The sequence below is a fragment of the Hypomesus transpacificus genome, chromosome 18 (assembly GCF_021917145.1).
Source record: "Hypomesus transpacificus isolate Combined female chromosome 18, fHypTra1, whole genome shotgun sequence".
NCBI lineage: Eukaryota > Metazoa > Chordata > Actinopteri > Osmeriformes > Osmeridae > Hypomesus > Hypomesus transpacificus.
In genome coordinates, this window is record NC_061077.1 from 5,315,363 (window position 1) to 5,337,707 (window position 22,345).

General features: G+C 44.6%; 4 protein-coding genes across 5 annotated transcripts in view; 2 read left to right on the forward strand and 2 right to left on the reverse strand.

Moving 5' to 3' along the window:
• Positions 1-10,559, reverse strand: part of LOC124481156 (protein bicaudal D homolog 2-like) — a 44,421-nt gene extending 33,862 nt beyond the window's left edge. The window contains exon 1 of one of the 2 annotated variants that reach the window (XM_047040981.1): positions 10,029-10,559. In XM_047040981.1, the coding sequence (XP_046896937.1) occupies positions 10,029-10,268 (240 nt within the window). In that variant the 5' untranslated portion in view covers positions 10,269-10,559. The remainder of the gene's footprint in view (positions 1-10,028) is intronic. The other variant, XM_047040982.1, reaches the window with a different exon arrangement.
• A 242-nt stretch (positions 10,560-10,801) lies between these two features.
• Positions 10,802-13,479, forward strand: adtrp1 (androgen dependent TFPI regulating protein 1). The gene is made up of 6 exons (XM_047040983.1): positions 10,802-11,092; positions 11,321-11,470; positions 11,587-11,688; positions 12,253-12,368; positions 12,486-12,667; positions 12,912-13,479. The coding sequence occupies exons 1-6, from the start codon at positions 10,928-10,930 to the stop codon at positions 12,935-12,937; spliced, it is 741 nt and encodes a 246-aa protein (XP_046896939.1). The 5' UTR covers positions 10,802-10,927; the 3' UTR covers positions 12,938-13,479.
• A 2,093-nt stretch (positions 13,480-15,572) lies between these two features.
• On the forward strand, positions 15,573-19,228 carry ptpdc1b (protein tyrosine phosphatase domain containing 1b). Its single transcript, XM_047040076.1, has 9 exons — positions 15,573-15,666; positions 16,186-16,351; positions 16,447-16,527; positions 16,623-16,741; positions 16,966-17,103; positions 17,213-18,237; positions 18,419-18,601; positions 18,782-18,892; positions 19,026-19,228. Exons 1-9 carry the CDS (start codon positions 15,657-15,659, stop codon positions 19,158-19,160), a joined length of 1,968 nt encoding a protein of 655 aa, XP_046896032.1. The 5' UTR covers positions 15,573-15,656; the 3' UTR covers positions 19,161-19,228.
• Positions 19,229-19,305: 77 nt separating this feature from the next.
• Positions 19,306-22,248, reverse strand: fbxw12 (F-box and WD repeat domain containing 12). Its single transcript, XM_047040078.1, has 10 exons — positions 22,064-22,248; positions 21,926-21,963; positions 21,607-21,776; positions 21,390-21,514; positions 21,044-21,250; positions 20,776-20,940; positions 20,455-20,665; positions 20,165-20,343; positions 19,932-20,062; positions 19,306-19,821 (listed from the first exon to the last, which is right to left on the reverse strand). Exons 1-10 carry the CDS (start codon positions 22,157-22,159, stop codon positions 19,722-19,724), a joined length of 1,422 nt encoding a protein of 473 aa, XP_046896034.1. The 5' UTR covers positions 22,160-22,248; the 3' UTR covers positions 19,306-19,721.
• Positions 22,249-22,345: the final 97 nt, after the last annotated feature.

A 22,345-nucleotide genomic window follows, 5' to 3' on the forward strand; every position in this document is an offset into this window, starting at 1 on the left:
AGATTTGTCTGTGTGTCTGTCCGGGCATATTATCGCTCGTCCCAAACCCCCCACCCAAGGGGAACGCCGGTTGTTATGGTTACCATACTAATTACAGTGATAGAGCTCCGGGTGGCAGAGGAGGTAGGGCCAAACGGGGGGGGGGGGGGGGGGGGGGGGGGGGGTGGAAGGGCAAGGTGGGGGGTGATGAAGGGGCGGTACTGACGCAGATGGCTGTGTTCGAACCGAGTCCTAGCGCTAGAGAAACACGTCTTTGGTTGCGGAAGGTTTTCCCCCAGCGCTCCAGTCTTTGTCTCAGCCTCGGTTGGCCCTGGTCCCCCAGGATTTCCTACCAGATGAACCACTTCCTGTTAGAGTGGAGGAGAGGAGCAGCTGGACTTGAGGATCACACACCACACACACAAACACATGATTACATTTCCTTACTATAGCCAAGGTCAGGGAAGGGGGAGGTATATAGAACCTTAATCAATGGAGTTTCCTCTACATCCTGTAGATAGGGTCAGGGTTTGTGATAGAGGAGGGGAAACCTGTGTCTGATACTTTTCAAAGCCTGAATGGCCCTCAAACACACATTGAGTTCATACTCCAGATGTCAATGAACCCTTGACTCTAACTTATTTGATTAATACTGTGAGACCTTAATAGATTCTGCTCCATCATCTGGAGGACACCTCAGAATCGAAACATGTCGAATCAATCAGTGTGCGTGAGAAGGGGATGGAAGACTGAGAATCTAGATTTGCCTCCTTCCTGTGGTTTCCTATCCCCCAGCTCTCATTCCGTATCCCAATCCCTCCATTCCTCATTCGTCACCCTGTCCTCTCATTCCCCTTCTCCTACCTTTCCCTCCTCTCTTCCTCTACCATTCCCTGCACTCCTCTCCCTACCCTCCTTCATGTGCATATCTTGGGGCAACCCCCTCCTATCCTTACAGACTAATGACCACCTTTCCACTGGCAATAGTAGGACTATTAGTATCCTTCTAATCCCAACACAATTAAAGTCTTAAGTTTGATACTTTCTTTACTTCATTAACTTTAGTGATTTTCAAACAGAACCATGTTACCATAAACCTGTCTTTGAGTCTAAATGATGTAATGATTCAAATGATTCAATCCAGACTCTTTCAACTCTAAACTCTTTAAACAATTGTGGGACCGTCCTGGGGCTTTTCTCCCCTCTATTCTCCTCTCACCTAAAAGAGAGCAGGCTGGTTCCCACAGGAAACCCTGCCATCGCCCCCCCCCCCACAGACACACACACACTTCCAGTTCCAGTTCTCAAGGACCCCAGAGAGACTGGCATATATCCAATTAAACCCCCTTCCCACTCCAACCCTGTTCCTCCTCTTTCCTCCACCCCCCTCAGACCCCTATTCCCTTGTTGACATCTCTGTATCCACCCATACTCCACCTTCAGTGGCACTACCCCTCTCTCTCCCTCACCAGCCCCCCCCCCTTTTCACTCCGTCCTCTCCTAGCTTCTCCTACAGTGCCAGAGGGCTGCAGCCTGGTGGTCCCCTCTGCTCTGCTCCAAAACCAGGACCTGCTCACCCCCAGCCTCCGCCTGCCTGCCTGGCCAGTGAGGAGGCTTGGGGAGACTGAGGGGGGACACCCCAGACCCACTAGCCTACATTCACTGGAGGCCTCCGGGAAAGGCAGAATAGAAGGTGCGGATGGAGCAGGGGGAGGAGGAGTGGATAGTGTGAAAGGATCCCTGCGGCTGGAGGGAGCCAGGGAGTGATGCTGGAGCAGCTCTGGTGGAGCACAGGAGGGGAACGCCCACACGAAGCACACTTGAGGAGTGAAGAAGCCAGCTCAAGCAGGTCATAATCACCATGAGGGGAAGTGGCTGAAATGACTACAGGGAAGTGTCAGAATCTGAGTATGGACTGATTACACCCATCTTCCCCTCCTCCCTTACATGTACATACAAGCTCTCCCACCACACCAATGAAGCTATCTGTGAAACTAATTGGCTAGGCCTAGGGCTACCTTCTACAATATGTTCCCTTGGACTTTAACTTGCCAATACGATTGACATGATGGTTGAATACGTTTCCAAATTGATGTGAGTCCCATGTGTTTTTCTGGTCTCAAGCAATTAAAATGTAAAGTATTTGTATTTGACAGTGTGAAGCAATAGCTTCTGGGTATATGGCAGATGAATGGTTGGGTGAGACATGGATTGACGAGGGAGGGAGGGAGGGAGGGAGGGAGGGAGGGAGGGAGGGAGGGAGGGAGGGAGGGAGGGAGGGAGGGAGGGAGGGAGAGAGGGAGGGAGAGAGGGAGGGAGGGAAAAAAGGGGGATGCATGGAGGAGAGAATAAGAGTCTTTAATTATCAAGTCTGACACCTCATCCCAATATGATCTGCTTCCCCTGTCTGAGCCCCTCTGCCCAAGATAGGGGTGGGGCTAGTCACGCCCATGGTGTGTGTGTGTGGACTGGGTTGAGGTCGGGGGTGGGGGGGGGGGGTACCATCTGTCCCCACAAACAAGTTGATTCTACTTAGTATTATGTTAATGAGCGTGGACGACCGGCTGCCCCTTCCCCCATCTCCAGCCCCTCTTTTGTTTTTGGGCACACTCCCTCCTGCCATGGGGGAGTCCCGCTTAGCCCCTCAGGGGCAATTCCACCCTTCTGTGCCTTGAGGCCTGCTTCACAGGGAGGAGCCCTAAGAAAGTGCGTGTTAGTTAGATTAGATTATAAAGCATGCTGATAGCAGGGGCTAGCCTGCTCACCTCGCATGTAAGAGATGTAATGCCTCTTCCTATGTCTATTTCAGACTGTGGGCGTCAGGAAGTGCAGTATATCAAGCCTCTGTGTACACAACCCACTGGAGGAAACCAATACATTCCACCCATCAAAACATCTTTCTGGAGTGTTCATGGCACAAAGGTGAAGACAATGATCCTGATAAACGATGTGATGTCTTGTCCCTTCTTCCTAGCCCCCTGATGACATCTGGTCTGGTCCATACAGACAGATTTCAGCTGTTTCCGGCTGCTATTAATACCCCCAGCTCTGCTGAGGTAAACAGGAAACAAGACCAGGAGTCAAGGCTCCAATTCAATAGAGGGAAGGAGACGGAGCAGAGGGAGACAGTGGCATGGGGGCCATGGGAGAGGGAGCCCATGGGCTCTTTGTCCTGGTACTGTTTGGTTCACACATGCAGAGCAGAGAGTTTCTCTGGTGTAGACTTAAATGGTATCCTGGTAGTAGTTGCTACAAGTAAAGAATCATCAGTGGTGGAGAGTGGGAGGAGTAAAGGGATATTATCTGGTTGCTTAAGGATTACATTCACTTAAAGCTTACAGTAGGTAGCCTGGAATCAGAGATCATAAACTAAGGGAGAGGTTAGAGGGGAATCTGATAAGAGGAAATCTACTGCTTGGTTCGTGGAACAATAAAGGTAAAACTAACAAAGACTAAGCTACACAAACGTAAACACACACACACAACTACGTACATTGTAGTTGTATTCATCAGATCCACTTATATACTATACACCAGATAATGTATCGCAAAATCCTCCTGCCTCTACATGACCTGCTGACTTAGGTTACCTAAACACCCTCCCAAAGACATGTGGGCATTGTTGTGATAGTATTCAAGATGTCGTCATGATCATACAGTAGTGTACACCCATGTAGGCAGGGCTATGCTGTGCATCACCCACGCACCCTTCATCATTTCAACAATGGGTACAAGATAGAAGCCCGGGGAGAAAACAGGAGAATGTTTTTAGTAAGTATTTAGAAAAGGATGATTATTCTTGTTTAAAAGAAAAATGTCACTTTTTGCTATTGACAAAATGTCTCAAATGTCTTTTTTAAGGGGGATTTGAGGAGGTGAAGGTTGCAGGAGGGAGAATGTCTTCCTGACGCTCTGCTGTCTGAACCATGACGTGCAGTAGAGGACCTTTCACTCATGACCTCATGCTCTGCTTTTAGACGGGAGGATAGCCAGGTCTGTCCATAGTCTCCCACTAAGTAGATTACACAGGTGGAATAATGATTACTCTAGACTAGCGTTACCACCACACTCAATGTATTTAGGCTACTTGATTAATTAACAGAGTTGATTGGGTATAAGCCAAGAACTAGGTTTGTTGGCCAAACGTCAAAGATAAGTTATTAAGATATTTTGGGGGTTTACAAGGCAGCTGAGGTAAATTGGTTTAGTCAGTGCACCAAATGGACCCCAAACCTGCATAAATAATCATGTAAGTTCAAGACAATAGTGTCCATTGGCTGTAATGGTCAGCTCTTCTGTTGATTCAACCCAGATAAGTGTGTATGTTCCGAGCAGAGGGGTCCAGAAATTGGGCAACACCTGGGCAGTTTAAAAGCTGAGCACAGATTTGTGGCCAAATCTCTTGGCTCAAGCAGGAAACAAACAACTCAAACCCTGACAACCACGTCACCATGGTGCAAAGTAATCTGGATGGGTTTGTAGCTTACATAGTTTAAGCCCCACAGTCACTTCACTTTCAACTGAAGTGAAGGTATTTAAAGCAACACACACTGAGTAGAGTAAGACATACTCCAAAGCTGATGCCTTCCTCTCCACTCAATGTGATATCTACTAGTACTTGTATCTCCTCCTCCTCCCCTGGGGGAGGGGCCTTGTCTGTATCATCAGGTTACAGAACCAATAGGATTAGAAGATATTTTTTTGAATGATAAAGGGCTGCATTCATCCTAACCTACCCAGCTGGGCCAGGTGACCAGGGCCAGGTGACCAGGCCCAGCTGTCTGACTGCTAGAGAGGGAACCTGGGCAGGTCCACTCTCTCCAAACAGAAACAAGCCAAGCGTCTGCTACTCCTACTCAAGCCATGTTCTGAGCTCTAATATACAAACACTCCACTTTGCCCTTTACTTCACCTCAAATGTTGACTGAGTTTCATGCATCTTTAATCTCTATGTCTATCTATCTATCTATCTAAGTCTATATGCACATTTTCTTTTCCCATATTTTCTCCATCATGGTCACAGCTGCATATTTGGGTCTACTCTTGACATGCACGCAGGGTGATTGACTGAGGAAGACGGAGATTAGAAATAGAATCTCTCGCAAATGTTCCTCAGAGGGGCAGATTTTAATCTTCCCACTGAAGGGGAGTGTTATTTCATACATCTGTCTATCACGATACCTACTGTTAGCTGTGGAAGAGGCCTTGTAAACACCCTGTGCAGTAGGCAAGCAGGCCGGAGTAGAGGCCAGGGCAGCAGCACACAGCCAGACAGGGCTGCCTGTCCCAGGACAGGCTGGGAGTGGCTGGACTCTGGGGCTGGCCCGGCTCCCAGACCTCCGTAAGCCCTATGCACAGCGGCTGGGATTCATCCTCTTAGGCCCATAAGGGAGGGGATTTGGGACTTTATTTAGTGCCATTTAGAAAAGATTACCCCTTAATTGCAGAGCGGGCGTTAAGCAAGAACTGCCACTGATGACAGGGCTTGTTCAGAAACCCCCAACCAAGAGAGCCCGGGGAAGTACAATTTACAGAAGCACCTTTTAAAAACTGTTGGCTGAGGTCTACTGATTGCACTCAGTGACTCCAAACAATCTAAAATATCTTCCATTACAAGGGAACAGGGTGAGACATTCTCCTCCTATTTTTAACCGGCATCCCATGAGGATCATAGGTATTTGACACCATGCACAAAGTGGAGGGCTTAAAGTCACACCAGATATCTTTGTTGAAGAACATTGTCATTTGTTCTAGAGTGATCTGCTATTTTAAAAAGGGACAAAAGTGACCAATCCTTTCAAATGTATCCACAATGGGACGCCTCTCTCAATCTCTTCTTTTGTCATATTATGTGTTCTGTGAGCGTTTAACCCTCCCTTCCTCTGTGACACCCAAGACCTGTTAACCCCACTGCTCTCGGTAGCACAAATGCCAGCTAGCCGAGCACAGAGCGCTTAGGTTTTACTGAGCTTAACACTGGTTATGGTCCCGATTGTCCGGGAGAATTCCACAGTGCCATACACAGCTGCTGCTGCAACAACCACAAGAGAGAGGGAGTGAGAGACAGAGAGAGAAAGAGGGACAGGGCATGACTGAATGCCTTTACTGTGTTTTCTGACACAACCCACAATACCACAAGGACCCAAAGAACACCAGGTCTTTGTCATAGCAACAGTGTGTGTGTGTGTGTGTGTGTGTGTTACCTAAAGGAAGATTCAGCATAGCACAGGGAGCTAGAGAGAAGTGGACAGTGAGAGGGTTAAGACATACTCAATTGGCCTGTTATCTTTGTCGGGAGAGATGGGACACCTCGTTATGACATACCCACTATTCTGGACATTGGCCTGAAACAACAACAAAAACGATGTTTCTCTTCCCTACAGTGGTGTCTCCTATCTTATGTGGCCCACTGGTGACATATGCTGTATCCAGCAGAGCCATCCAGTCTGGCTGCATGAACAGTTGGAGGTGTGGGGCATGATGTCACCGGTGAGTGGTTTAACTTTAAGTATATTAACCACAGAGGCCTGTGTAGCCTGCTTCCCAGTAACTTCCGAATACGCTGACAGTTGATGGATATAGTGACAGAGCAAATTCCACTACGGAACCATACCAGGAAGAGAAGTAGCATGTTCTTTTCCTAATGGCTCTTTCGTTAAACATGAAAGCTAACATCACTACAGGTATCCTATGATACAACAAGAAGAAAATGAAAAAAACAGCTGACCAGTGCTCAATGCTCTTAGCATGTCTTGTAGCTGGCAAGACATGCTAAAAGTAACACTCTGCTGTACAAAGGGCCTTGGAGGTGGCCTGTACTGTAACAGAACAGGCCAACAGATGGACAGGCTAATCCAGCCGAACGGCAAGTCCAGACTACCATATCCTTACTCTAAGGGGTACGAAGGGAGAGGTAAATACTTCCCCTCTCATGTTGGGCCAGTGAGTGGGCTGAGAAGGGGGGCTGAAGGGGCTAGAGGGTGCCACATGCCACAGCTATAAATGATAGGAGTCAATGCCCAGGCAAACATGTAGGTCAAGACCTTGTCCTCTATGGAGAGCTAGGGATTGCTGAGATACCGTGACAGACCCAGGGAATGACAGCATACTAGTGGTAGGCATGTACAGCCTGATGAGTATGTCAGACTGACAATCTAAAGGTTGACTAGCACTTAGCAGAGCAGCATTTGATACATGTTGCCAACATAACACGCAACACGTCACTAGTTGAGAGAAGGAAGCTAAACAGAAGATGATCTGGGCTGTGGACCGACATGAGGACAATGTAACAACTACAATATACCTACATGTCAATACTACAGACTTGTGGGATCTAATTACTTCATACACCATTATGCAGTACATGTCAGCCAAGCTAGGCCTACTGCTTAGCCTTAATGGGCTAGCAGCCTTTGCAGTCACTCACACTCATGCAGCAGCACCTGCTGAGCAGGCAGCACACCAGCTTTTGAATTAACGCAAAGAGCTGTGCCGTTACTAGGCAACACAAGAGAGCTGAATTCCTCCATCTTCCTGATTCCCAAGTATTGCGAGTGTGTGTGTGTGTGTCTGTGGCCTCTCCTTCCCCTCAGGTCAGACTTTAACACGTTCAAACAGCAGCAGGAGTTTGCTCACTGCCAGCGAGGATTTCTGACCTGCTTTTACTTGCTGGATTGAGACAAAAGAGTAACATCTGGGGTTTTAAAACTCAGCCAATATGCACACTAACTACTTGGGTTCTTCCCTCAGTGCTGTGTTTGTGTATTGTGTATGGATGTTTGGAGTCTGGAGAGGATCCAGTGTTGAGACTGCTCAGTAAATCTGCCTGCTCTTTTGTTCCAGTCTGTTTAAGTCCTCCAAGAGGACAGCCAAAGACAAAGGACAACCTATCACAGTCACCAGGGTAAATAGTAGCCAGGTACAACCATGACTCCCATTGCCAAGGACAAAGAACATTACACATTTACCCAACTCAATACTCTCTGTCTCTCGCTCTGTCCAACATCCACAAAAAACTCTCCCAAAGTGTTTGTATTGGGCAGCTGAACCATCTGCTGTCTCCAAAGAAAAGTAAGTGTGTTCATAAAATGCACAAGTGACATCTCAAGTCCCAGGCTACAGCCGTTGTCTTTAGGCTGATGTCCTATCAGAAACGATAATGCATCTGGGATGAGGTCGATTTCTGAACACAACTAACCTCCATCACTACCCTCCAGAATCCAATTGAAGCCGACAGGCTACACAGATGGGCAGTTGTTGCCAATACTCAAATGGAAAATTGTAGAATAGCAGTTTATTGATCCCCAGGGGGGAAATGAACTAAAAGAGGTATTCTATGCAGCACCTGGCTACACAGACTAAACATTAATCAGACTTGTATCAAGGTTGACTGCACCAATCATTGCAGTTGAAGGTGAGGTAGACTAGGCGGGCTATTACAACATCTATGGCATTGTGTCACATGCAAGGATCTGATGGCCATGATCATGCATGTAATAGGTCCCTCATGTGTGCCTTTATAGGGGAGCAGGCCGACCAGCCCCTACCTGGTCCTGTATAAGACTAGGCGAATGATGAAACCTTTAGGCGATTAACAATAAGAGCTTACGTCTGGATGAACAACAGACAATCAAGATCAATGCCACTTCATTCATCTTTCCAAGGCTATTCCAGAGCCCAGTCTGGCAACAAGAATGGATAGGTTCCATACAGCTAAATACATGAACCCCTGTTCCTGAGATTATGTTTAAGAGAATGAACACCATAGATAACTAGAACATATAAATAGGTGAACATAGTTGACTGAGTAAGGTATGTGTGACCAGTTCACCAGAATAATCTGAGAAGTCAGGTGTGAGGGAGGTCTCAACTAGGCCTATTCTTCTTCAAACACAAATTGTGTCAACAAATTGAGTGTGCAATTCTATCTTTCTTTGAAGGTATTGGACTGTTTTTGTCCATGTCTAGTCTGTTTCTTCTATTCAGAGTTTGGTCCCTGTTGAGATCGGCCTCGGACTCCTTGCCAAAGGAATGCATGAGAAAACAGCAACCAACTGCTAAGAATCCCCTGAGACTGTGCACAAAATAGAGAGAACGAGCAGGGGCGGGGGTCTATGAAGTCATGTTCTCCAGTTGTTTGAGCAGCCCTATTCCCCCTTTATCTCTCTACCCTTACCCTTGTGGGAGGAGCTGAAAAGTACCAGAATCTCTGAGATGGGTTCCACATAGGAGGAAGTGACTCACATTACCAACAATGTTATTTGCCAGAGAGAAGAGAGGACATCCCCCTTTTCTCCCTCTAGGCCCTGAGATGTGCGAGCTACTCAGCAGCTGCGGGGCTTGCTTAGTTAGGTGATTCACTAACCCTCTCTCTCACTCTCTCTCTCTCTCTGGTAATCAGAATCACAAGGCAGAACTTCTGCCATACAGGCGAGACCTCTGACTCAAGTGAAAAGAGGAAGGAAAATCAGATGGGATACAGACACATCCTTTATGCTTCTCTTTGCCCTAGCAAACTGTCAGCATTCCCCCAATTCCTGAACTGTCGTAACCCGTTTGGCATCTGTAGGCCTACTCATCCTGTTTTATTTTCAGGCGGGAGAATTCAAAATTCAAAAACCCATACACACCTCTTATTAATAGACTTGTTATTCCTATTTAGGTTTGCTCATTTAGAAAGGCCTTTTACCACTTGTAAAACATGAACATGCATATTTGGTCAGATTGTGTATTTATAGGTTACTTATTGGGATACTGGCAGACAGAATACAGGCAGAACATGATCGTGCATGACCCAAATAATTAAGAAATGTTCACATGCAAATTGAACATTATATAATTATCAAAAGTTTATAACTAGACCAATTCTAAACACTTCGCAGTAATTGATTTTTGCTATTTGCCTTCTTGTCCCCCACTGGATAGGAAAACATAAAACTGTAAGTGAAACATTACGTTTACATTTGGAGGTTCAGTATAGAATTTAAACTAATATTTGATTCAGTTATTTCTGTAATTTGAATAAGATAGGAATGAAGGCTGTATCCTACCTCTTTGAGCTGGTCGAGCTCCTGCCGCACGGTCTCGTGCTCGATCTCCAGGTCGTCATACTGCTGCTTGAGCTGCTGCTTTTCCTCCAGCACCGCGAGCCCGTACTCCGCCGCCTGGATCTTCTCATGGGTGGTCTCACTCAGCTCCCGGGAAAGACGCTCGATCTCGCCTCGCAGCCACTCCGGCCCTGCCTCAATAACCAGCATCGCTTCAGAATAACGCTGTTCCTCCACAGACATTTTTACCGGCGGATAACGATGGTTCAATCTCGGCCGACGGTGATGCAAGATGACTTCTAGGATCCAACCTTGAAGGAACGCTTAATGATTAAATTCTTCTGTATTTAAACTGCATGGTTACTCTTTTGTTTCTCGTTGCCGCTTTAGATCTTACGCTTTTTGTCATACATGTATCTATGGTTCTTTGATTTCCTCCGGTAGGAGAGGCAGCTATCTCTTAAATCTGCTCCATGATTGCGTTCCAGTTTTCCTTCGCCTCTCGCCGGCTGCTTGTTTGAACGATTGGAGGACCACTCGTTAGCTGTCAGATCGGTCAGCTGGGAAAGTTGAAGATAATCACAATGGTTGATGGGAAATGTAGTAGTACAGCACACACAACTAGAAAAAGAGGTCTACTGCTAAAACTCGTATCCCATCATGCACTGTGCGTTTGCCTATGTGGAGCACGGAAGTTCTTCTGCTCTGATTTTCACACGAACAGAAATTGTTGATCGTCGTGTGTTTCTGCTGCCATCTATCGCTTAAACTAGTAGAACGTAGACCAGTGGCGTGATGGTACTCCTAAATTTCCGCCAGAGGTCGTCTATTCTCTCTTTAGTTTGGCTTCGTCTAATCCTTCACGTATTCTGTCGGTTCACAGTCCGCTACGTTACGCCAAAATGGCTCCAACTATGTCATGGAGAATGTATCTGCTCATTCATTCAGTAATATTGTCTTGGTATGTATTTACCCTATCTGCAAATTGTTCATTAAAGATCACAGGGAGACACCCCGGTGCAAAATCATACGGTGGACGGTGGAAATATCTGACATTTCTTAATCTGGTAAGATGTACAATATAACCCGCGTTAGCAGAGATAGCATGGTTAGCTAGCTTTGGGATAGCAGGCAGCTCACTGTAAACAACTTGCTATAAATGTTGTCCCGATGTAACTTGTATGAATGCTAAACTTGCTAGTCATTGAATACAGCGTAATTATTATCGAAATGTTGTCCCAGGGGTCATTGCAACACGTCTATAATGTCTTGTTTCACGTTTTGCCACGACACAGGTGATGCAGACGATATTCTTCGGGCTATGTGTCTTGATTGACCTGTTTCACCTGATACTGCCAGCGAGAAGTTTGAATGGAGGTCTTGCAGTCCTCTTAGTAAAATTACGGGACATCATATACACTGTTTTAGCTTTTCCTATTGGGACAGTAAGTTTTCTTCTCTGTTTAAACAATTACTCTTCATCCCTATTCACTGTTGATATTAACTCTTATGAGTCAACCTCAGTAGCTAGTTTGACCCTAACTGTTTTTTCTTTCAACAGTTTGTGTTTGTATCTTTCTGGTCACTCTATACATATGATAGAGACCTGGTATATCCCAAATACCTTGATGACATAATTCCTGTCTGGCTTAACCATGCCATGGTAAGTGTTGCACAGTGTGTGAACTTTAGATTTGAACATCCTAATGGCTTCAGTAAAAGAAAAGACTGCATTCATGCTTATTTTAACAACACATGTATGCTTCTAAAAAAGTCACAAGAAAGTAATTCAAAGAAAGTTGAATCGTTGTAGTCAAGTCCTTGTGTGTGTGTGTTATACACAATCTTTAATTGGTTTATGTGCTGTATTATTATTAGTGCTGTAATATTATTAGTTTTAAAAACGGTCCAGAATTGGTTAAAAGTGCCACATAAAACTGGGTTAGACTAGCTTTCCCACAGTTGCCTAAGTTCTTTCTTTAATCACAGACCAACAATAAATGATCTAAATATATACATCACTTCTATCACTCCCTTCACAAATATAGTAAAATATTTCAAGTGAGTTTGCAATGTACAAGCTTGCTAAAAATAGTTATGTATTATTCCAGTGATATCATTTGCTTATACAAATATTGTAAAATGTTTCTAGTGATTTAGTGATATATCATTTGCTTACTTCTTACATTCTCCTATGTTCTCTGTCTTGTCTTGGTTGTGGTTACAGCACACTGTTATCGTGCCCTTGGTAATGGTACAGATGTATATCCAACATCACAAATACCCCAGCCGGTTCAAAGGAATACTAGGCCTGGCTCTCTTTGCTGCTCTGTATCTGGCCTGGTGAGATTGTCTTATATAAACCCACATTAGAACATTTTGACAGTATAACCACAGCTGGCCTTGTGCATGTATTTCTTTTTGAATGACGTGTCTTTCCCTGTGCTCTCTCTTCCTCAGGGTGCTGTGGGTGCACCACGTGGCAGGGATCTGGGTGTATCCCATTATGGCTCAGCTCAGCCCAGTGGGCCTGTTCCTGTTCCTGGGGGTTGCATGCCTCTCTATGGCTCCCCTCTACCTACTGGGGGAGTATTTGAACCGCAAGATATGGGGCAGCACTGGAGGGACTGCTCTTAAACATGGTAAAATACAACATGTTTGCATCTCTGATATTTCCTGTATTGGGTTCTCTAATGTTTTCCCCCTTTACCTTGGATCAGTGGGTCATTGTCAATGTGGGTCACTGTCAATACAACCTCCATGTGTTTGATTTGGGGAGATAATGCTAAGTGGGAAGTTAAACAATGGAGTTTAAAAAAGTTTTGTCATTTAGAGAGTTTGATTAACCAGACTTTACCCTCTCTCTCTCCTATCTCACTTCGGAAGGTACTCAGAAGAAAAAAAGGAAGTAAGGGATTTTTGGCGTGTGAGCTGAGTGACCCGGAGTGGACCAGAGAGGCCTATATGTGTCACGTGGATAGATGGGGTGAGGATAGGATAGGACAAGGTCCAGCACTGATCCCCCCCTCCAGGATGCACTGGTGGGGAATCTCAGGTCTCAGCCAGCAGGCACTGGTGCTTCTATGGCCAGACACTATATAGAACTGTACTTTGAGGGATAAGATATTCTGTGTTATCAACTTTTATTATTTTTGGTTGTTTTCTTGTCAGTTATATTGCCTCACCTTCAGTGGAGCAAATGTTCACTGAAAGAAACACTTACTGCGATTCAATTTTCTTAATCTTTATGCTGTTAAAATTGGTACTGTCATTTTTGTTAAAGGAACCGTTCCTTATGTTTTCTTTGCTTTTCTACCTATATTTAATTCATAATAACCCTAACTTTAAAATCACTTAAATGTCACTATTAATTAATATACATATTTTATCATGTCACTTGTAAGGAGAAATTACATTGATCATGTGAAATGAATTATATTTAATGAAACTGTAATTGTATGTCCATGTTTCCTTTTATTGGCTGTGTTACCATAGGAGGGCATGGGGGGGAGGTATTTGGCCAACTGTGCTCTGCAAGCAACACTGTCAAGGGGATTATAATGTCAAAGAAGGATCTGTTAGCCTTCGATCCAATTTAGTTATTGAACAGAGTGGGTTACTTGGGCTGACAGCTAACATATATCTTGAACAAACTACAATGAATGTTCTTTTACAATACTGTGGCTGTGAACAGAAATATCTAAAAAATTGACATTGGATCTTAACACAGTTTAGAGTATGGTCAGGTATTACGGTGATCATGTAATTCCACTGAAAGGTGTGGTACCTCATAGTTCTTGTCCCTGGCCTCTTTTTGGCAGGGCAGATGTCCCACTCTGATCTCACTCTCTCCAGGTAATCTTGTTACACAGATCTCTGTTGGACCGGAAAGCACTGGGAAATCTAGACTGTAAGACACCTGAAGATGCACTCTTGCAATTAAAAAAAGTGCCTTATCTTCAAATGACTGTCTCGAGTAGAGTAGAGAAGTATGTCAGGCTTGACCAGGTATCAGACACAACCACAAGTTAAATGAACTTGTAATACTAAATGTAAATTAACAAAAGCGCAATCATTTCTCTGAATGTATTTACTGCTAATAAACAACAGAGAATCTTTGAGGAATAGATAATTAACACATTGGAAACAACTCAGCATTTATACATATTTAATATACATATTGGAAACAATCAGTTCCATTACGCCTTGCTACACATTAAAAAAGAGGTTTAATGTCCTACTGTATTCCTAAAGTAACAACTGCAAACAACAAGCTATGATTCAAGGACTCACACCACAACACAAAGCTGTTTTAATCAGGCCTTGTGTATTAAGAAGACAGTTAACCAGTCACCTTTCACAGTTGGGGGTAGTTTTTAGATGTTACAGGATTGTTGAACATTCTAAACATACATTATGAACATAATGGCCATAATGAGCTGTCACGAGCTCTAGGTCAAACCAGTCCGGTCCAAACTGGAAAATGTAGCTATACCCCTGTTGTACCTGCCCCCTTCTTCCTGAGGATAGATTGTACCCCTGTGTCTCTGGATACTTTGTACCTTTATTGACTGCTGTCAGCCTTTTCATTGACCTATACAATGTAACATTCATAGCTATTGTACCAAGGGTCTTGGTTGATGTAATTTATTTTATCCTGTGATTGAAACAGTGGTGAATTACCATCTAATTACATTTTATCTTTACATGATCCAGTCAGTATTGAAGGCGAGAAATATTCTCTCAGAAGAGTCTCAGGAGTTCAATTCAATGTTTTTGCTGCTAATGTTGGGGCCCTCCCCCCCCCCCCCCCCCTCGTGAGTATTTACGTGGTAATAAGATTAGTACTTTAATCTGGGAGGAGTCAGAAATAACCCTCCTACTTCACCCCCTGAGCTACAGTGTCCATATAGAACACACCTGGAGGCTTGCTAACATAGCTCCGTGCATCAGACCAAGCTACTTACACCTCTAAGGGATCCCTCTAGACCCCCTCCATGGAGAGGAAAAAGGCCTCAAACCATTGAGAGAGCTGAAAGTCCAAGGAGTGTAGATGATACAGTAGATGATGTGGCTGCCCCACCCCAGCCACCAGAGATAATCTGAAGTCGATTAAATCAAGTGAGGCCATAGTGGGGGCTTGTCTGCTAAGCCTGACAGAGAAAAAGAGGACTGCAGAAAAGATTGGTGATGGCTGCTGGAGTCTTTTTTTTTTTTTGGTCTGAAGATGCTGATCTTACTAGTTCTACAAGTTTGCCATCACAGGTAAATACATTTCACATTGAAACTACTGGATTCCTTACCTGTAAATATATCTCACAGATCGATACGGATTCCATATCACATGTTGGGATGAGTAAGGCAGTCACTGCCTACAGCAGAACTCAACACTAAAATGGATTATGAGGAGTGGATTATGGTTTCTGCAAGTGTTACAATAATCTTTGACTGAGTCTGATGTTAAATTTAGAGAAATAATGGTTGTCTTACACAATGCCAACAGGCATTCTCCAGTTTAACACTGACTTGTCTGTCTGTTTTAAGACCCTGTCATGACAGTGGATGTAACCCTGAGTGAGCCATCATACTACACTCCACCAGCAGACAGGAAGTGGAGTCGTCTGCCCCTTCATGGATTTTTGTAAGAATTAGAACATGAGTTGGGAGGTTGCATTGCTCTCAGTACTGTAGATATTGTTCATGGCTATGTTCTGTGGATGCTTTACATGCACACGTTTATGATCATTGATGACGTTTATGTAATGGCATTTATCAATGTACTTCATCGCAAATGTGTTTATATAAGTCTGGCTCATGAGAGTGCACCTCTATAAATACCCAACAAGTAAAATTAATACGTCTGGTGTTAAATGAACACAGCTTTAAGTAAGGATATATTATATTGCCGACACTTGTAATTTAGGACAGAGGGTAAGGTTTCTATTTATACTGTAACTCTGTTAAATCTGGTGAGAAGTGCCAGATTAAGCTTAAATATCTGTTAGTGGCACCAACTCTGTTAAACACCTGAGTTAAGCTGCATGGTGCAACGTAATAGGCTCACATAAGAGTACATTTGGGGAGAAACAAGTGACATTGTAAGTGATTTATCCATATATTGGATTGAATGATCTGTCCTCCCTAACCACCCGGGTTGTAGTCAGGAGACCCAGGGCCAAGTACACTGTGGTGGGGGAGACAATACGTTATGTCATCCCTGGGCACATGCAGTGCACCTACTGGTGCGGGGGCCAGGCCTGCAAGTATGATGACCCTTCTTACTGGAGTGAGGACAAGCAGGCCATCAAAGGAATCTATTCCTCATGGTAAGACTATGACTGCTCAATCCTTTTCAGTTCTAGCAGACTGTTTTATATTTATATAATTTATATTATATTTAAATGTATTTCTTTCATTTTAGGATCACTGATAACATACTTGCCATGGCCAGACCCTCCACCAAAACCATTGAAAAGTACGAGATCATCCACCAGTTTAGAAGGTATAGTAATATTCCAACAGAGAACATCATGAAGGTACTATATCTATGGGGTACTGTATCTGTAAAATGAGATCTGTATGTGTACATGTGTCCAGGTGTGGAGTCAAAACAGTCATAAACCTGCAGAGGCCTGGTGAGCACGCCAGCTGTGGAAACCCTCTGGAGCCTGAGAGTGGGTTCAGCTATCGGCCCGAAATCTTCATGGAGAAAGGCAGTACGAGTAACACCTTTCATCCACTAGAGGGCATACTGAGCGGGAACATTAATGTTGATTTGAATCGCAGGTTACAAGAAAGGGTAACAGAGAACAACATCTGCACAAGCTTGTTTAGTTTCATCTGACTAATGACTCAATGACTAAATCTGTGGGGACAAAATGCTTATAAGATGCAGAATAACACATACGGCATAGATTCCTGAACCACTCTTGCTTTTCAGTATATTTCTACAACTTTGGCTGGCATGACTATGGAGTGACATCGCTGACGACAATCCTGGACATGGTGAAGGTCATGGCCTTCGCAGTGCAGGAGGGCAAGATGGCCATCCACTGTCACGCTGGTCTGGGGAGAACAGGTAGAGGAAAACTTGGATGAGATTTCGGTCCCTTTATAAACACTTGATAACAAATCAGAAAACAGTAATGCATACATTAGTGATAGTGTCGCTTTTCATTGTCCCCTAGGTGTGTTAATAGCATGTTTCCTGGTCTACGCTACCAGAATGTCAGCTGACCAGGCCATCATCTATGTGCGTGCCAAGCGTCCCAACTCTATTCAGACCCGGGGCCAGCTCCAGTGTGTGAGGGAGTTTGCCAAGTTCCTGGTCCCCCTCATGAGTGTGTTCTCCTGTGCTAAGCCCCTGACTGAGCCGGTCAGCTTGTCCCAGTACCTGACCCGTCAGAGACACATGCTGCATGGCTATGAGCGCCGTGAGCTCAGATACCTGCCCAAGATCATTGAGCTGGTTTGCAGGCTGCTGCTGGACATCGCTGAGAACCGGCAGGTCATCGAAGAAGACATCCTGGAGGTCCCTGACATCACTGCTGAGATGGAGAGGAACATTCATGACCTGGACTATGACTTTGGGGGGGATGTTGGGGGGGATGTTCCCCGTCTACCAGGCGCTCCCACCCTGCCTAGACATGCCAAGGAGCCACCGATCTTTTACCACCGCAAGACTCTGAGCTACAGTGATACGGATCTGCGGCGCCTGGGCTCTGAACTCAACCTGCTGGCCAACCCTCAGACCTCTGTCTCCCATAAGAACTTGCCTGAGGCGTGCAGCGCTTCTGAAGGAAACCCGCCCGGAGCTAAGACCAGAACTCGTGTCCAGTCCACCACCAGCTTTAGCTCTGCTGGGTCCCTCTGGGAAAAGAAGAATATCATGACTCAAGAAGATTATTCACTCGTAATGAGGATAAAGCGGAAAGATGTACAACAAAGTGAGTCCATGGGTGACCCACTAAATACATCCAAGAGTGGAAACTTTTTAACCAGGTGGAAAACAGAGCAGAGAAAGGAGTTGACAAACCAGGTCGAGGAGCCTCAAGGCAAAAATGAGGAAGAGGAGAAGTCCGAGGTGCCCTTCATTACCATCCAGACAGAGCTGTCTCTAGAGACTAGGAGGCTACTGGTGGCCCAGGCCCTGGCTGTGGACCTAGAGAAGGAGGGAGAGACCAAGCACAAATACAGGGTCTCTGTCTGGAAGGTAATACAATTGTTGTCACAAAATCATCCATACATGTATTTGTCATCATGTGGCACACATCTGACATCCATTTACAAAATTGAGGAAAGGGAATGTAACAAGCAACAAGGAGACGGGAGTTCTCCTCTAAGTCCTACTTGATTTATACAAAGTACTGCTGTATTGGGGTGTGTGTGTGCAGGGAGAGTTGAACCTACAAGGGGCATGGGAGAGGCTGTACATGGAGCGAGACCCCTTTGTTCTCACAGGGCTGATGTGGGCGTGGCTAGAACAGCTCAGAGAGCCAGTCATCTCCACCACAGCTGTCCAGAGTCTGGATACAAACAACTTAAACCCTCAGACTGTCCTGGACACCCTGGACCAGGTCAGCACCCTCTGTGGCCCAAAGCTGCCTCTTACTCTGGCTATCGAGCCCAACGTGAACCTGTGTTACAGTTTATTCATGTCATCTCGTGTTTGTAAGTGCCTTAGAAGAAGGATAATAATGTCATTTGTCTGACAACAATTGTAACGATTCTCTTTGGGCTGTTTGACATCCCTCCAGGGCCCCAAACTGTCCCTACTGTGCATCCTAGACTGTATGGCTCAGATCCTCCTCATCCCTGAGGAGGTGGAGGCTGCTTTTCTGGACCGCACCATCAAGGCTTTCACACAGGTGAAGGAAACAAGCACACACACAGTAAAATACATGTCTTTCTCGTCAAATAGTTATATATAAATGGTATGATAGTATACATGAGGTAAATTGTCTGTTATTGATTCTGAATTTGCTGTTTGTCCCTCTGCAGTTGGAGAAGAGCTCAGAGGAGGGTATTGAGGTGTATAAGACCATGACAGACATTCTTAGACTCGTCCTCCATGACAAGAGGCTGACTGCCATTGAGGAGGAAGCCATGTTGGAAATGTCTGTCTTCTCTGAGTAAGAGCCCACCTAAAACGGCTCACCATGTTCCAGAAAGAACACTGCCATCTACATTGTGCCTTCCTGTAAAGTTAGATGTCTTTTTTAATCAAAGGCTTATGCTATGTTGTCTTGGTGAGCAGTGTGAAGAACAGTGGATCCACAGATGACTCTAGATGTTTATTTGTTTGACCTCAGTGTTGTAATAAGGTAACATCCCAAGACCTGCATAACGTGTGGATGGTCTAGCATGCATGTGCAGCATTATGCAAGCCTTATTCTCTTTGGTATTGTGTACTGTACTAAAATACCTCAGCTACAAACAAACCAGTTGTTATGAATGAAGTATTGTCTAACGAATATGAATATATTTAAACCAAATTAATATTTCATCATAGTAACAGTTTTCAGTACATAGGCTTACAAACCCAAATATTGCAAAGGCCTCCAAATTACAGTTGTATAATTCTGTCACACTTGATTAATGAATCTGTAAAGTCCATTTGTAATACAGATGTCATTGTTTGTCATCAAGACTTAAGTGGTCGCACTTAAGGAAGAACGTCATGGAGGGCGATGTAGATCAGTTGCTGAAAGCATAGGCTTTCAGGACATCTCTTCCATCCACTGCCTCGGTAGAGGCTATGATGCTGGAGTAGTCACACACTACTCTAGTGAACCCTCTGTCAACCGGAAAACACACAGCAGTCAATTCAAGATGATCATTTAGTGAACATAGCTGAAGCTGGAAGTGTGTTGTTGGTGTTTGGGATGTCTGCCATTGTCTCTGTACCTGGACATGGAGTGAGAGCCTCCCAGTAGGTGGTATCGGCTGTCCAGAGTAAGTCCTTTGTTGCAGTCCCTTCTCCATGTCAGCACCCGTAGGGAGAGGTCCCAGGATGCTGTGACCACATGGAAACTATCCTGAAAGACAATGCTCACCGGTGACATCAACGTACATGTCTAAGGGGTACTGGATATGGAGCAAAGGAATAGATATGAACCAGAAGTTTAAAAATACCTTACCACACAAATGGAGGTGATGGGTTCTGTATGGTCTGAGAAGCTGGCAAGCAGGGCTCCTGTCAGAGAGTAGACCCTTAGGACTTTATCTGCAACTACCACCAGAGTGCTGCCCTTGGCTTCCAAGAGTACATCTGAAGTTGTGGAGTTAATCCCCACATCAAATGACGCCACCTGCTGGACTGAAAGGAGAACCATCACTATGACCGGCCAAATCATTGAGGAAGACATGTGCTTCAGAAATGACATCTGCTGTATTCACATTCAGTGAATGACTTTAAATCCAAAACTACCCTGAATTTCAGACTTGTATTTGTTTTTCTTCATGCTAATATCAAACATGGAGAGGGTCCTGTTGTGTAAGCTGTCTCGGTGATGGATGGTGGCCAGTCTGGCAGGCTGGGAGGGTATGAAGGCAACAGCACAGCATCCTGGGACTGCCAGGCACTGGCACTGAGGCTCCTCCTCCTCAGTGGGCATCACCAAACTCTGACTGGAGATCACCTTAGAATGACATCAAAGCATGGATAACAAATAGATATAGTAGGATTAGCATTATTACATTAAGGCTGATTAGTATATTCCTTGCATTAAGTATAAACATCAAGATCAACCTTTGGACTCAAATCATTGTTCTCCTTTGTTCCAGCCAACATCCATTTCTTGTCAGGTGAAACCTGAAGCAGGTTGACCTTGAATGTATCACACACCACAAGACTGGACAGCTTGGACAATGATGGACTACTAAGAGTATGCACAGCCCCTTGACTGGTCCCCACCTGGGAAGAAAAAACATGGTTTTGGTGGTTTTGTGGTAATTGTGTGTTGTATAATAGGTTGTTTTCAGTTAACCAGATACTAGAAAATGACCAATTGACTTACTGAGACATACGAGTTATTGTCTATACTGTACTGTAGCAATGTGCAATGTGGGGATTCAGAAGAGTAGGAAGCCATTTCCTGACCAGTCTGCCCCTGCCAGGCTTTGATGACTCCAGTGGAGTCAGCTGTGAAGATCACTCCATGACACACATCAACAACAAGGCTTGTCATTGGACTCTGCAAAGGGCTGCACCATAACTGCTCTCCCTGGAAGGGGAGAAAGAACACTTATAGGGTAGAATGATAACTTACTAGTTATACAATGTCTTTAACAATATAACCCAACACCTTTTTAAAAATACACATACATAAACGGAAAATAAATACTTATAGACATAAGAAACACCTTCTGGACGTCCCAAGCCCGGACTGTACCATCAGAAGAGGCACTGCAGACCGTGGGGGTGCAGCTATAGAAGTCAAAGAGCTGAGGACTGTTGCCTCTAAGATAATCTAGCCCCACCACTCTGCCTGGAAAACAAACGAATGTCACTTGACACTAAAGTTTATAAACTGTATTTAGTCAAACAGAAATAACCCACATGAGTAAATATTTAGCCTACCTGAGTGACCTCGAAGGCTTTTGCAGCAGTAGTCTCCTCTGGACCTGCCCTTCGTCATCTTCATCTCCAGGTGAGAGCGACGCAGGTAATACGCCTTCCATTGCTGTTTACCACGTCCTGCCCCAACTACGGAGATATTGCAGAAATCCCACCGTTGGAGACACATCTCCCTGAAATGAAACGTAAAATGTACAGCCCATTAATCTTAATGTAGCCTATAGGCTATATATATTCATCTGAAACACAATGAGAATATATGAATGATAGTCACCTAAGTTTAATGATGTGCTACTATGACAGAATGTGGGATAACACTTACCGCCACAACCAAGGAGTATCTGCTGCCTCGTGCCACTGCTAGATAAACCCAACAGAACCGAACAGTAATACCTAAGTAAATACAGGTTTATGATATTATGTAGGCTACTTCCGCAAGTGTCGAACATCTGGTATTTACCTTACAGACACTTGATGTGTTGATCAAAGCTGCGTCTTGAAGAAAAGAAAAAATTTGAATAAGGCAATCATTTGTTAAATATTGGTAGCCGTTCATTTTCAATTAGGGTTCGACCAAACCAGACCAGAGAGCAACAAACTTATTTTTTCACTTTTTCGATCAACTACGGAACTACTTGGAGGACAAAACTAAGAATTATTTGTTGTCGTGGAGCTCATCCATCGCAGATGGAAACAGACGTTGCCTATATTTTAACAAAGTATAATTATTCATTATAATATG